We start from the raw sequence: 16218 nt of genomic DNA, 5'->3' as shown, positions 1-16218 counted from the left end.
GATAAGAATGACTACTACTTCACAAATATTTATAGACTAAATTTAGGATTAGAATTTAACTTTCCTGAATAAACTGATACTTTTATAAGGTGATAGTCCAGTAATCCAACAGGAAGTCCTACAAATATTTTTTTTTTCAAATTACAAATGTTTGTTGCAGACAAAACAAATCGCGTTCACTCCGCATGATGGACGCGTCTGGAAAAGTCATCAACTCTTTAACTTCTCTTCGGGTGTCTGAAAAACGACGCTTTATTTGCGACAGGAAGTGTATGGTTCTGCTAATGCAATCACTGCGCCACCTTTTGGCAACCAAATGCACTGCGGAAAAAGACCTCAAGAGTTCAATCCAGCCTCTCCAGGGATGGTGTCTGTATGCTATGATAATGCATTGTTATACTTTCATTTTTCATTACTTGTACTTCATTTTTATCACGTTTGAAGGACTGATACGCCCTATTTGTGTGTCATGTTACTCCAGCAGGTCCACTGAACAGCAACAAACACCGAAGACCGTTTTGTTAGCTTAGCCATCACGTGGCGCTTTCACTTGTTGTTTCACATGTTGAGCTCAGCTGGAGACTAACTAGGCCTCGGGGGTGAACCCCTGTCACATGACCACCCGTCCCACCACCGTCAAAACAAATGCTCTTCATCGTTGAAACCAGGGGTGGAAAAAAAAACAAGTGCCATATTTCATTTTAAAAATGGACAGATGGGCCAGTTCGTTCACAGATAAGGTTAAAAACTTGTTAAGAGCTCATTTATATATAATTGCATCAATAACGGTAAAGACACTAAAATAAAAAATTCTAATTCATCATTTTTTTTGCCAGCAAATGGTTGTGGCCCATTGTAATAAACTACTATATAACGGTACAGACATAAATAGCTTCATAAAAATCGTTTGAGTTGCACAATTTACATGTGCGGCCCTTCGAACACTGCGGAGTGAGTGAATAAAGTGAATAAAACCCATCACACTCTTGTCTGTATGCAAGCGCAGCGTTATGTATGGGCCGCACATGTGGACATGATTACGGGGATGCTAAATCAAAGACAGATGTCTGTGAAGCCCCCCCCCCCTCTCCCACCCCAACACACCACTCCACGTGGGATTTAATCTGTATTCACGCTGTCCTCACTGACTGTGTGTAAGGGTCACTTCCGAAGCGTTGTACATAACAGTTAGAGGGGGCTGGGGTGGGGGCTCATGGCGAGCGTTTGGGGGTCCAAGATGAATGAACAGCTGGCTCATGCATAGCAATATTCAGGCTCCCAACGGGCCTGCAAGACTGTCAGTAGCTGCAGACGGCAATAAAAGGCTCAATTTGGATTTAACAGGCATGGACACAGGGATGTTTAAATAAATACTGTATACAGAGGCACCTTGAGATACACATTTCATTTGTTCCGTGAGCACACTTCTTTACCCATTTATCCTTTTTAACCTTCCCGCCCAAAATGTTGTTTTTTTTTTTTAAATGTGTTTTTAAATAAGGAAAATACCACTCAATAATATTGTACTTTATGCAAACATATACTGCAGTAATACCATAATTAAGTACAATGTATTAAACAGTTTGTGGATCATGGTGAATTTATTGTGGCTCCTGGTGTGCACCGGGGGCAGTGTTTATAAATACAGTCATGCAGACACAAAGGGAGAAGAGTTTCACAACCATGGTTAGTGACCCAGTAAACATGAGTGGTTGGTTACAAGAATATATGCCTGTGAGTATTGTTATATTGTCTGTCTACATGTGGTGATGCACCGTTTGTGTTCAAATATCCATTACTTAAAAGAGTTATAACACCGGCACATAAATGCTATTCATTAGCGCATCTATGGCCTTTTGCATAGTTTGTTAGCATTAAGCTAAGTGGACTTTCCTAAAGCAAAGCTATATGGTTGTTTCATGTTTTGTTTGACAGAAAACATCATCTAGGAGTTGCATTAAACAGCTTGAAGCCTATTTTTGGAAGAATTGTTCACAATCTGCCAAACTGTTGATTTTTAGGAAGTGAGTTGAGTTGAGTTTGATGCCACAAGTCAAGGCAAAAAAATCTGCAGAACAATGGCTTATCTTACAAAAAAAAAAAAAAACTCAAAAGTTTTTTTTGTAATATTATAATTTCTTGAGATGCATCTTTACTAGATACAAGTGAGAGTTACCAAATATGGTCACTTGTCCTAAAATGGTTTTTAAAGAGGAAGTTGAAAAGAGTATTGTACTTGTTTGCAGTCTTGACGCTGAGGTTTGCCTTCGTTCTTGGTGGCGGCCTTCTTGCAGATGGCGGGCAGAGTAAGGTTACACGGGCTGTCGTCCCAGCGGCCATCCTGTGCGTGGAAGTGACACACACTAGCTGCTAAGTGTATGCAAACACACACACGCACGCACCCATGCACCCGTAAGGTCCGGATTGTGATGGCGCGAGGGGTCACTCACGGCTCCCCACATGGACACACAGTCTTCCTGAGTGTTGCGAAAGTTGTTGGGTTCGAAGGGGTGCCAGTGGGTGAAGATGACGGGCGTGTGGTCGCTCCAATGGAAGTCCATCTGCATGGCCGTGTCGTGGAGGCCGAGCCACAGCTGCTCCGTGTCTGCGCGCGCATGCACAAATCAGTTAGGAACACACATGGGAACAGCGATGTAGCGCTCGGAGGGAATGTTAATGAAACGCGGAAAGTTTGGACGGAAGATTCGTCTTGAGTTCAAAGAGAGAGCGAAGGGAGGATGAGTGGGAAACGTGGGATGCGCGGTTACCGCGGCAACCAGCGGAGGGAATGACCAACATTCCCGAGTGACACTTAAACAACGACAATAATGTCCCGCTGAGCGCTGGCGGAAATACATCTGTCTAAAAAAATGTCTTGATTGATTTAGATCCATTGAAAACATAAACAAAAAATCTCCAAGGGCTTAAAGCTCGTTTTCAAAATGGAGTACTTAAATACAATGAATTCCAATAAATTAAATTCGGCTACATTAAATACATGATTAATAGCTGGATTTACATGCAGACTTTTTTGTCATTCCACCTGAAGATCTCTGGTCAACTGTTTACTTGGGGCGCAATCTATTCCAATCTGGCCTTTACATGGGTCACTACGTTTAATCAGGAAAATCTATTTTATATCTATCCATTGACTTTGATTCAAAACATTCCCTGAACGTTGTGATAGTAAAGGTTTGAGGAACACATTCATTTATATTAGTTCCTAAGGGGAAAATGACATTAGAACAACTTTTTACTGTGCATTGGAAAGCTGGAAAAAAGACGGATGGTGGAGAGCAAATGACCTTTCTTGATGTTGCGCAGGATGAACTCCATCTCGGGCAACGTGTGAATGCTGACCAGGTTGGCGTCCATCTTCTGGCACGTCCTCAGCCCTGCGTCCCAGTCGCCTTTTTCCGGCGCGAGCTTGTAGCAGCCCGCTTGGAAGGCCTGCCATCCTACTTCGCACTCGTACTTCTCATCGTCCGCCCACGAGTCTGCTGGGACACCAGAGACGTGACGTCATTCGGGTTCCGGAGCTCGTTAAAGTGGATCTGCCGGTGGTCTGACCGGTAGTGAAAGGGTCCAGAGTTGCGTTGGGCCTCTTCTTGCAGACGTAAGGAAGAGTTTCGGAACAATCGTGGTTTTGCCAACGACCCGACGACTCTGTCCTGATCACCACGCAGTTCTCCTCGTATTCATGGTTCGGTTGGTCTGCAGAACGAGAAGACGATGCTAACGCAGATTGGACTTTTGGGATACACACCATCACATGTATTTCAGGGTGGCAATAGCATCACTGGTAAACAAATCATTGTGAGTGATTGAAAAAACAGCTAAATAGGTAAACCAGGTAAATAGCTTGAATGATGACTTTAGCCTTCTTCTCTATACCACCTTGTATAACACATTACATATTTTATTCTAACAAGATCTGCAATGAGTCACTGATGGTGTAGTAGTACACTCGCCTGACTTTGGTGCAGGCAGCGTGGGTTCAGTTCCCACTCAGTGACGGTGTGAATGTGAGTGCGAATGGTTGTCCGTGTCTATATGTGCCCTGCGACTGACTGGCAACCAGTTCAGGGTGTAGTCCGCCTTTCGCCCGAAGTCAGCTGGGATAGGCTCCAGCGTCCCGCGACCCTAACCAGGATAAGCGGTGTTGAAAATGGATGGAAAATGGAAGATCTGCAATGCTGTGAAGCCGCATAACTTCCTTTATGTTCGCCGGCATTTTGACTTACTGCGCATGCGCATATGTGCAGTTGTACAGTAGCTACTGTAGCGATTACATGGATCGCAGAGCCGTACACTCGCCTGAGACGAGAATGTCCGCAAAACGAGGCGTCCGAGGGCCGTGCCCGAGGAGCTGCACGTATGTTCATGGCAGACTGCGACGGGGGATAAAGTTACGCAAGATTCGTTCAACACATCTTGCTAACTAGCAGCTAAGCTAACTAGCTGGCTTAGTAGAAAAAGAAATTGCCATGAGGATTTACGCATTTTACGGCACCAAGACCGTCGCGAAACAGACCACGGCAGCAATGCGGTGAGGGATCCAGGTTAAAGTAAGCCGTTTTCAAATGTGTCAGCGTATTGTCTTGTCTGGTGTTGAGAAAATCTGCAACCCCCCCCCCCAAAAAAAAATAGATCTTTTTAGATGGTTTTAAATAATCAAATTAAATTTTTCATTTGTTGAACAATTATTTGCTCGTCATTAGTGACTGTCAATCTGCATTACTCTTGATATTTATATTTTTAACGAAATTTAAAAAAAAACTTTTGGGAGCTATCTGGCAGTGCAACACAAAAAGTTTTTCTCATCATTTGCAGTTGAGATCAGCGTTCGTCACTCACTCTCTGCCACCCATAAGTATCCTGATGTCTATTGTTTACAGACAAGGTATATGCATTTCAACAGGCTAACCTTGCTCCCAGTTGAGGTAATTGAGTGGCGATGAGTCAGGCCACTGCCAGCCGCCGTTGATGTCCAAGTCATTGAGGCCGATCCACAAGGTAGCGCTGTAGCCGGTCAACAGGCCTTTTTTTTAAAAAAAAAAAAATAAATTAAAAAAAAAAACAGCAGAACAGCTTTAGGTCGTCCTTAAATCAGGTCACCAACATGGTGCCAGCGTAGCCACCAAGGAGCCCATGAGTAGCCGTAGAGCTGTTCTTAAAATTGCTCAACAGTCATCGGACGTTGTGATTTCCAAGGAATGTGATCATTTGAAAATGTAAACAATTTTATCGAAATAGTGTTGCATATTGATATTTGTTCCCTACCTTGTTGATTAACTGTTGTGAGAAATGATTAACATGGTCAGTGTCTTCACATAGATGAATATCAGTATTATTTATAATTGCATCATTAAAGGGAATTTTAGCAAATGTGTGATTTCAAAAGTATGTATCAAATTGATAGCCCTTCGCTTAAATCAGTACCGTAGAATTAGCTTTTTGTTTCAAAAAGGTTGGTGACCCCTAACCCTGATTTAAATGAATACTATTTTGAATGAGTTGCCAAAACAAAATGGATGCTGGAATCCATAGCACTTTATGGGGCATAATTGGGTTCCTTTTTTTTTGTTCTGACCTGACAGACCCCGGTACCGAATCCGGCAGACCGGTACCACAAATACATGTATGTGACTAAAATGTAATTCCGCCCCTCCCCTCCATATTCTATTTTATTTTAATTTAGTACACAGTTATTTATTTGTCATTTTCACATTATTTATTTCACTTACATATTTATTTACATTTTTTCCCCACATACATTCTTTAACACACATCATTATTCATTATCTGTAAATGAAAGAAAATATTTTTCCCATATTTTGGATTTAATTAGTTATTTTTTTTGGTTGGTTGATTAAATAATTAAAATGGATTTTGAAACAAAGGAGATATATATATATATATATAATAGTGGTCTACTTAAAATAATTAAAAATTTATATCATGAATACTTTTGTCTAAAAATTAAATTAAATAAAACATTAATGCCCGTAGACTGTGGGTTGCTGGAATTTCACTGGTGGTTATTAAATCTGTCATAAATGGTTGCAGGTCTGGAGACTCTGAGTCATTTGAGTGACCTCAGCAGGAGGCGGGGATGGGGGCACATTTCCTTCATATCATTTGTGCGTCAAAGAGTCGAAGCTTGTAAACAAACCGTTGATGTAGGTCTGCTCATGCAGCTTGGTGACGCTGAGCAGGTCGGCGCCCTGCTGCTGGCAACTGATGCGGGCCTCGCTCCACGACAGCGAGGCGTGAAAGTTGAACTGGTAGCAGCTGTGCGTCAGCGGGTCCGTGTCCCAGAAGGTCTCGCAGCCGCCGCCTGACCAGTCAAAACAGGTGAATTAAGCCAATCGGAAATGCAGACAAGATGGAGAAAAAATAGGGGCGGGCAAACTTTGGTGCTGAAAGGGCTACGTTAGATTTGATTTTAAATGGACAGATGGGCCGGGCCCCAAAAAGTTCCAAATGTGTATGCAAAATATTTCACATAATTTATTTTCATTTTAGCCATATCCCCGGTTAGAAGAGGGTGTGCACACTTGTGCAACCACATCGCAGTTTAATTTGACTTTCTTCCTTGAAAGGTTTTCCTTTTTTAATTGGGTTGCACAAGTTATACAGCGGGTGAAATTAATGGTGGAATTAAAAAGAAAGATTTCTCTTGGTCATCTTTTTTTTTTTACATCACAAAAAAATTTGCCATTTGAGCAAGGCTCTGTAGACCTTATATAGCCACTATAAATGTATTTTTATTTAAAACATATTTCTAAAATTCTATTATTCACATGAAATAAATTTACCAATTTTTAAAATGAGATAAATAAATAAAATGAAAAAATAAATACATTTATTACAGTATAAAATATTTAAAATAGTAAGGTTGTTTATTTGAATAATGAAATTGTAACTGTCACTTACGTATTAATTAATTTCATTATCATCAACCTATATTTTTGCCTGTTTTACTGCCGCTTCTCCTCTTCTGCTCAGAGAGGGGACCAGGCAGTCATGATCCAAGCGAGGCTGTTGCTGTTACGATTCTGCATCAACCGAGACCGGTTGCAGAAGAGAACCGCTTCCACATTGGAGTCTACCTGCGGCCCTACGTTTCATTAAATGGGCTCTCATGTTGTCTAAACTAACTTTATATCATATCATATGTCACAAATGTTGCCCACTTGGCATCCATTGCAGCCTTGTCATGCTGGAAGGACGATCCCTCATTTCAATTATTCTTCCTTTGTTTGCCTTAAATGGGTTTTCTCTTAGTTGAAGAACAAAGCGGGCCACTTTTTGCCCACCCCTGAAATAGAAGAAGAAGCTCTCACTGTTGACGGGACAGAAGCCCCAGAGCTCGTCTTGGGTGTAGTCGTAGGTGGTGGCGCACCACAGGTGGCCGTCCTTGCGCCCGATGCTGGTGCAATTGTGAAACCACTGCCCGTCGTACAGGAAGGGCAGGTAGCACGGCTGGCCTTTGGAGTTGCCCTGGATGGTGTAGATTTCTGAGGAGCGCACGGTCAAGAGGACAGGAGGTCTGTTAAATTAACGACCGAGCTGGCGGAGTGAATCAGAAGATGTCGCCGTTTGAGAGGAAACAAACACATCAGCAGGAAACAAGGCATGCGGTTGAATGTCAGCGTCAGAGGTCGGAAGAACCCCGGATCTGAATTGTTTGGGGAGTTCTTTGTTTCGTTCCCAGTGTGCAAAGCGAGACGAGCTCGGAAGAGTTTGGTGCAAAAACAAGAAACCCATCAAACATCAACAGAAGAAGCGTCGTACTGAAGAGATGTTTCCAATATTTTGGTGCCTTTCCTCAGAATTTTTGAAATTCGCTCAGTTTGTGGGAATGAAATCAAATGGCATTACGTTGAATTCCATCTCATTATCCTGAAAAATGTTAAATAGTTTCATTTGATATAATTCAAATGTGAATCACAAAAATAACTGACACAAATTTGAAACATTAAATTAAATCATATCAAATTAAATTGAAAAATGTATTAATATGAAATACTTTAATACTGGAATGTAGGTGCCACTAAAAAATAGAAGAAATGAAACATAGCCGCTGGCACAAACATAACTGAAAATATTAAAACAAATAAAATGAAATTTCATATGAAATTAAAATTAACATGGAATTTAAATTATCAATGTGAATTTCAAACATGATAATTAGAGTGATTATACAGCACATACTAAGAAAGCATTTTTTTAAAATATATATAGCGCAGAAAATTTTATTTGAATGTTATTTATGTTATCTTACATTATTTTAATCACAAATTTATGGGAATAACAATAAATTCATACAAATTGGTTAAAATTACATTTCATTCATGACATATTAAATAATTATAATAATTGAAAATTTAATATTACATTATTATATTACATAAAACCGAAAATGATGCCATTTGTAAATCAAAAACCTTACTGGGAAAAGAATGCATAGTAAAAAAAAATCAACTTTAATTTAAAAAAGTTTGACTTTTAATATGAAAGTAAAATTCATTAATAATAATAATAATAAATTATTTTTAAAACATTACAACTAATTTAATTTAATGTTAATTTTTTACGTTATTTTAACCACGAACATTGAAATAATAATAATAAATTCATATTAATTAGATACATTTATATTATCAATTACAGAATATAAATATACATGAAAATGGAAAATGATTGAATTCAACGAGCGATGTCAATCACAAAAATGCTGAACTAAAACCTGCGGCCATGACTGTAATGAATCCAGCATTTCCAGACTTTTTCCGTGCACATGCATTTTTCAGCGCAGTGTGAGGAAAAGGGCACGAGAGGGAGAACACACTTGAAAGACAGAAAAGTAGGGCAGACATATTTAGCGAGCGGGAGCAAAGATTTCCTCTGGGCTGCCACGCTGACCGGCGTTCTTCCTCGTCTGACGAACATCCCCCGACACTTCAAATCGTCTCCGCAAACACGGAGGAAAGGAGCACGCGCACATGTGGTTTAAATTGAAAGCTCCACTCCACTGTTTAACTTTAGGATATGCAGTAGAGTCTCCACTTGACTCTGCAGGTGTAACCAGTGTTATATAGCAACAAAAGTCAATTTTGCGTTGTGGATTTTTTTTTTAAAATTATTAATTCATTTCATAATCCAATTAATATTTTTATTATTTCCTATGGGGAAAATTTGTTTTGAAACAAAAAAAAAAAAAAAAAAAAAGGGAAAGTCAATCTACCTTATTCTTCTTTGGGGTATATTGGCGGTTGGCAAACCAGCTTAATGGTGCATTAGCGCCACTAACTGATTTTATTTTTCAACAGCAAGGAAACCAATGTGAATTGATAACGGCCAGAAGTTGTGAAGTTTGCTGACGCCATCTAGCAGTGTGGGTCTGAGGTGCACTCGAATCGGAAATTTGGGTTTTATCTCAAGACAAAAAAATGGGCCAAGCAAAGGCTTGTAACTCGAAAACCTTGTAAATCAAGGCAGTCGTAACTCAAGGCAAAACTCTATTGGGAAATTTATCCCGTGAAGAAATTCAATACCTGGCGGACTAAAAGAGTGCTGATATCCCGGCAGAAATGATGAAAGCTCGATAAGCAGTATCGATAATAGAATCGGAATAGCTAAATTCCCATCGATTCCCATCCCTGGGTCGACCAGTGTTAAGACTGTCGCTTCAAACATTCCTCCAACAGTCAAAGACTTGACTAATCCTGCAATAGATTATTCCCTACTCAAAATTAGTTAATGAATGTAAGCAAATGAGAAGAAAGCAGTTTTGTGTTGCACCTTGGAGGTTGTAGCATACTGACCTCGGTATGTTTTGGCGCACAGGTCCTGCTCGCCGCCATGCACGCTCCATTTGGAGCTGGACGTGGTGGGCGTGGTCACGTTGGAGAACGAAGGCCAGGGCAAGTAGTTGTTAAGGTCCTCCAGCACCTGGCCGCAGCTCCACGTCCAGCGCACCTTGGGGGGCTGGCGGTAGCACGTGTACACGCTCAGAGGGATGCGTCCCGGCCCGGAGACGGTGTCGTTGCCGGTGGTCACGCCGAGGCAAAGCGAGGAGCCCAGGTTGAAGAGGCGACCATGGGTCACCCACTTCCAGCGCTGGCCGGCCTCTCGGCAGGAGGTGGACAGGACCATGGAGCGCACGTGCACCCCCAGGCACCATTGGCTGCCCTCGTGGAAGAAGGCAAAGTCATCGGAGGCCAGCGGCTCTGCGGAGGGAAGCGACAAGTCAATACGGTGGATGAGAACGTGCCATGTGAGCTGCCGGAAGGATCAATATTGGACACAGGACAAACGAGTGGAATGTAGGCACCATTAAAAAAATAGAAGAAATGAAACATAGCCGCTGACATGCAGTTATGGGAAGTAACAAAATACAAATACTAGGGTGGGTTTAATGCCCACCCAAACCCGGGCAGCGGGCTCATCTGCTGCATCACATCCTCGTTTGGGAATTTAATCAACGACACTGAGCTGTTCTGTAAATTGTAGCATCCAGGGACAATGCGTTTTCAGTGTATGTTTGGCTAGCTAGCTAGCTACATGTTCTAGTGGTAGAAATGGGCGAAGGCGCTGAAGTTTTTATATACAGGTAGTTGGGGAAGGGGGGGACTAATGCCAGACCCAAATGTGCCACTGGGCCCCGTATTAGCCAAAATCTGGGAAACTGAAATGGTGAAAATCAGTTTAACGTTATTTCTCCACAATTGAGCACTACATAGTTCTGTCTTTGAATATGATTTCTGCAATTGTCGTCAAACATGTCTAATGTATTTAGAAACAAATCTTTGAATTTACTTTACGGGGTCCTTCATTGACAACGTTAGCAAAGCTATGGGAACACGTTTCGATAGCATAAAAATTGAGCCAACGCAAGCTAGCTGTTAAACAACAACATCATTTTCCTTCTTCTCAGTACGAGCACTATTTAAGTTCATGAAAGAGATTTTCATGCAGTTTTTTTTTTCAATGTGACAAAACATTCTTGTAGTTTTTCTGTACATTTCAGAATCGGTACTTCTTTTTCACTTCTACTTAAGTACAGTGTGTGGGTAGTTTTGCGACCTCTGCTGACACTATGATCAAGTGTCAAGTGAATGCACATGTTAATTTATTTCACTTTAGCTTGGCCTGGAATTTCACTTTGTTTATCAACATCAGAAAAAGTTATTCAACTACATCACCTCAGAGTGTGGCGGGGGCGACGTTAGGGTTAGGATCCCACGTCGTTATACGCATTACCGAACTGCTCTTGAATGCCTCACCAAAGGCGTGCACAAAAGCAGGTAAAAAAATATGATCATGATCATGATCAACTTTGACATCTTTGACAACTTTACCCAGCTGTTCAGTGAGTTGCTACAAAATTGTATTGCATAGCCATGAATTAGCATTTTGTGCCCACGTTATATTTACATAGTTTCCACAATTAAAAAAAAAAAACATTTTCCATGTGCCCCTTTACTTTGAGCACCTGCGCCTCCAAAATTCTCTGCATGCCCCTGCATCTAATATATATTTTAATATATATTTTTTTTACTTGTTAAGGCCTACGTCAAGGCACAACCAAATATTTTAGTTAAAATTCGTAGTTAGAATAAATACTAGAAATTGTAATTGTACAAAGAAAGAATAAATTAAATGAAAATGCAAATAAAATAAAATACAGAACAATGTACATACTTTAAAACTGTATTTATTTTCCATTATATATTCCTAAATATTTAATCTGTAAAAACAATAATTATTCTGTTCTAATATGACGACGGAGATATAATTTTAAAATATATCATTTTTACAGCCGATCCTCCGAAGGCAAAAATATGCCCCACTATCGTAATGGCTCCTCCTACAGGCCATTGGCCAGAATACACGAGTTGAACTGAATACCCTTTGTTTTATGCTGGCTCTAAACAATGTTTATGTATTTCCCCCCCCCCTCATTTTTTTTCATTTCCAATTTGGTTTTCGCAGACTCGAGGGCACCGTGACTACACGGCTGTGTGTTTGTGTGGGCAGCACAGACAAGACAAAAAAGAAAAAGGGTTTCAAATGCTAAACTATCATACACATATTCCAATATACGCACAAATGCAGTGTGCGAGAGGTGCCGCAGAAAAGAAGCCAAAGTGTGACCCTCGGCATTCCGACCCAGCAGGCTCCTGCGAGAGGCCAGGAAGTGGGGAGGCATGGGAACCATCACCGCTTCGCCACTTACTTGCTTGTAACACATACCCCTCTGAAGCCCCTCTGAAGCCCCCCAATTAGCCTCCTCTTGAGACAATAAAGTCGCACCATAAAGGCAGCCTGCAATCTCTGCGGGAAACGACCAACACGCAAGGTCTGCTAGTCCCACTTTCCTTTCATCTTTTGTAGTTTATTTGAATTTTGTTTTTCAAAGGCAAATCATTTTAGGGCGTGGCCTAAATGGGATGCCCACCCACCAGTGGGTTCAGGCTCGCATTTTAGCTGGTTACACCGATTTCGTCGGAGATGTGTTCATCTGTGCGGAGATTTAATTACAGTTTGACAGTCAAAAGCAAAGCCCAATCTTCAACCTTAAGGAGCTGCTGTAGACCACAACTCCCGCCCAGACGCTCACACACAGACTGTGTGATGTCACTCATTAGGTCACACCCCTTAAAGGCCCACATCCAACACACCGATACTACAGTACATACAGTAAATAGACTTTAAAAAATGTATTTGAAAAATGCTGTTTTTTGTGGGTCTGGGACAGCTTAATGGGATTTCATGTCATTTCAATGGGGGAAATAAAAAAAAATCAATTTACCCGTACTATGGGGAAATAAAAAACTAAATTTATATATATATACATATATAGTACGGGTAAATTGAGTTACGAAGTTGAGTTTCATAAGTCAAGGCACCACTGTATTTTCTAATACTATCTGTGTTTTATAGCGAATTGTCAAACTTTGTCATCTCACAACTTTCACAATGATGCGTCACCAATGTGTTTAGTAGAATGAACAATGAACATTTGCTGGCAATGGGGTGAATTTTCTACGGCAGAATTCTGAAAACTCGCTGATGGCTGACTCGCTGTCCATTCACAGCGTGATGTTTATTGATTTTCATGCATTCTGTCACCTGCATCCCGATGTTTGTGTCAATCAGACTCGCTGGTGGCGGGTGCTAATATTTTCCAAGATACAATTTGGGCGTACCTGTGTCGTGTTCAATGGACCGGCGATAACCGGGACAGGCAAACGCTTGTCAAAAGAAGGAGCCGCAGCTGACAAAAAGCAATTCAGAGCAAAAAACTTCAAGAGACAGCAATGTGGAAAGGTTACAAGAAAGAAAATAATATATAATTGCAAAGATCTCCCGAGAGCCCAATAAGCTTTTGAAATTCTTCAATGGCAGAAGTTTGGGACGGCTCCTCTGAGCGCTGGCCGACAAGCTGGGGGGGATTTGAGGGGGGGTGACAGGAGGAAAGCAATAAAAAAACTCAAACAGATGATGAAATACAGAGCAACCAAATAAGAGCTAACCAAAGCCTTATTTCAAAACTTTAACAGTACCCGTTCAAAATGTCTAATGACTGCTTATGATGCTTTATTCTTATATTACACATTTGTCCTCATACAAATACATGATTTTCCTAAAAGTCAAACATTTTCTCTCCCCCCAAACTAAAATGTAATGTCATAACTTTTTTTCAAAACAATACCTCTTTATTGCAAATGTACAGTCGTGTTCAAAAACGTCGCCAGTGTACGCTTTTTTTTCTTGACTGTCTGACATGAGACCAGACTAAAATTTTCCTGTTATATTTGATTATTTTTGATTTGGGGCGGGGTATTGCAACGCATCAATGAAGTTGTCCACAGAAACGTATCTTGTTGAAAAATAAATCTTTATTTCTGTACAATTTTTATTTTTTTTTACAGAAAAAAACGAGATTTAAATCCCATCCAAGTGAAACTAAATAAATGAACAAACAAAATATTACACAATTAATTTTCCCTCAACAAAATAACTGTAATTTCATTTTTACAAAACCTACTTTTTTTCTAAAATATGACGATTTTAATAATGGTATGATTTTTTTTCTTTAAAAAAAAAGTAATATTACTGCTTTTTTTTCAGGCAAAATACAGATATTTTGTTGAAAAATACAGCTTTATATAAAATATATAAATTTATATCAATACTGCACTTTTTGAAAACTTTTTAATTCTAAAATAAATAGGTCTTTATTTTAATAATATTATGGCCTTCTGACTTTATTCTCTTAACATTACTATTTTTTTCCCACTAAAATAAAAAAAACAATACCAAAAATATATATTATTTGTATAAAAAAAAAAACTTTTCTTAAAAAAAAAAAAAAAAAAAACACACACAACTATACACATAATATTAAACATTGTTTGTTTTCTTGATAAAATATGACTCTATTTGCAAAAAAATTCACAATACAAATCTGATTTTTTTTTCTATACAAAACACTTATTGTAGTATAATTTAAAAAGTATATATTTTCAATAGTGCCTCTCATATTTTTCGGGAAGACCTTCCCATGTAAGTATTCTTGTCATCTTATGTTAAGCTTTTTATTGTGAGTGCAGAACAAAGCCATGTTGTCATCTTTTGGACAGGGTGTGCAGATGAAAAAGGGGAAGAAAAAAAAAAGTCTTGTTAGTTATTGGAGAATTACGGAAAGCAGCTGCAATGAGTCACGCCACGCGGCGCCACCAAAGCGGCGCGAGTCCCATTTATTACACAACATCTAAAATGTTGTCACCCAAACGTCTCCTAGGCTTCCGGGAAGGAATGGCGACGGGGCGAATGTTTGGCCCACGCTCACTTCCGCGGCTCAAAGTTCATCAGGACTTGCCCCTCCCACCTCCACCTGCTTCCAGGGCAGAATGGCGACGCGCCCCAACCCCACTGGCCGCCTCCGACGTCAGCATCGCACCGCGTCGCGCTTCACGTACTGCGAACGCAGATGTAGCGACGGGGTTCGTCCGGTGAATTCCGCACGCCGTGTCATTCCCGAGCCTCCCCGCGACGACTGCGGTGTGAAAGCGTTCCCGCAGGCACCGGCGGAGCCCGAAAAGGACCAGTCCTATTGTGAGGATGGCATGTGATTTAGTGCAGCGCCTGTGGTTTTAACTCCCAGTGACAATTAGCATTCTGATTTTAAGCCTCCTTTCAGCCACAAGAACACATCGCTTCACTTTATGACCCCGCACAGGGTTTTTTGGGGGTGGTTTCCCCCCCCCCCCCCCCATTGTCAACATTTACGAAGGATACCAAAACAGTTCATCTCGAGCATGTCACTTTTTGGTACCCTTAGGTTGGGATACCAACAGTAGTGTAAGGTAATTAAAGTTTTACATAAAATGGCTAAATATTACTAAATTAAAGTTATAAGATTATGAGAGAAAAGTTTTTTTTTTTCAATTGTTAAAAAAATATTTTAGGGATTAAACTTTGCCACAAAAATTCATTTAAAAAAACACAGTAAGAATCTTAGGAGAAAAAAATGGTGTACTGTTTCCCCCAAAAGTTGATATATTAGGAGATTGTTTCTTCTTTTCAAGAAGAAGATTGAGAGAATAAAGTTGGATTTTTTTTTTTTTTTACAAGAACAACATTTATTATTAAAAGCCCTTTTTTCAGGAAAAAAGAAAAATCTGATATATTAGGAGAATACAGTCATTTTGTATATGAGGGAAGTGGAAATATTGCCAGGATTAAGTAGTATTTTTTTACCCAAAACAAAGTTATAAATGTACAAGCATAAAATCTTGGTCTTCTGAAATAAGTAAAAAAAAAAAAAAAAGATATAGAAGGAGAATAAAGTTTTTTTTTTCCAAGGAAGTAGCCACATAAGAATAAATTCATAATTTTACAAGAAAAAATAATTTTTCAAATAAGAAGTTGTTGAAAGAAGTATATTAGGAGAGTATTTTTGTCAAGGAAAGTATTCATAAGCTTGAAAGCATAACATTTTATTTCTTTGGACAAAAACACAGTACAAGAAAAAAAATCTTTTTACGAAAAGAAGTTGAGATTATAGTTGTTTTTTTTCAAAGTTATAATATGGTGAAAGTAGTCACATTTCTTTAGAGAAAATAAAAACTAGTCTTAGTAGATTTTTTTTTGGAAGAATAAAGTTGATTGGAGAATAGTCATTTTTCCAAGAAAAAGTCA

The 16218-nt window shown here is 39.7% G+C and overlaps 1 protein-coding gene across 2 annotated transcripts in view; it reads right to left on the bottom strand.

The window, feature by feature from the left end:
• The window catches only part of mrc2 (mannose receptor, C type 2), a 34004-nt gene that overhangs the window by 14489 nt on the left and 3297 nt on the right, over positions 1-16218 (bottom strand). For both annotated transcript variants that reach the window (XM_061748280.1, XM_061748281.1), the window contains exons 2-9: positions 9834-10238; positions 7350-7523; positions 6176-6340; positions 4928-5041; positions 3571-3714; positions 3306-3497; positions 2451-2605; positions 2237-2341 (exon numbers count right to left, since the gene is read on the bottom strand). In XM_061748280.1, the coding sequence (XP_061604264.1) occupies positions 2237-2341; positions 2451-2605; positions 3306-3497; positions 3571-3714; positions 4928-5041; positions 6176-6340; positions 7350-7523; positions 9834-10238 (1454 nt within the window). The remainder of the gene's footprint in view (positions 1-2236; positions 2342-2450; positions 2606-3305; positions 3498-3570; positions 3715-4927; positions 5042-6175; positions 6341-7349; positions 7524-9833; positions 10239-16218) is intronic.

This window comes from Phyllopteryx taeniolatus, chromosome 16, assembly GCF_024500385.1.
Source record: "Phyllopteryx taeniolatus isolate TA_2022b chromosome 16, UOR_Ptae_1.2, whole genome shotgun sequence".
Taxonomy (NCBI): domain Eukaryota; kingdom Metazoa; phylum Chordata; class Actinopteri; order Syngnathiformes; family Syngnathidae; genus Phyllopteryx; species Phyllopteryx taeniolatus.
The sequence above is the reverse complement of the archived record's forward strand: the minus strand, read 5'-3'. Positions and strand labels throughout refer to the sequence as shown.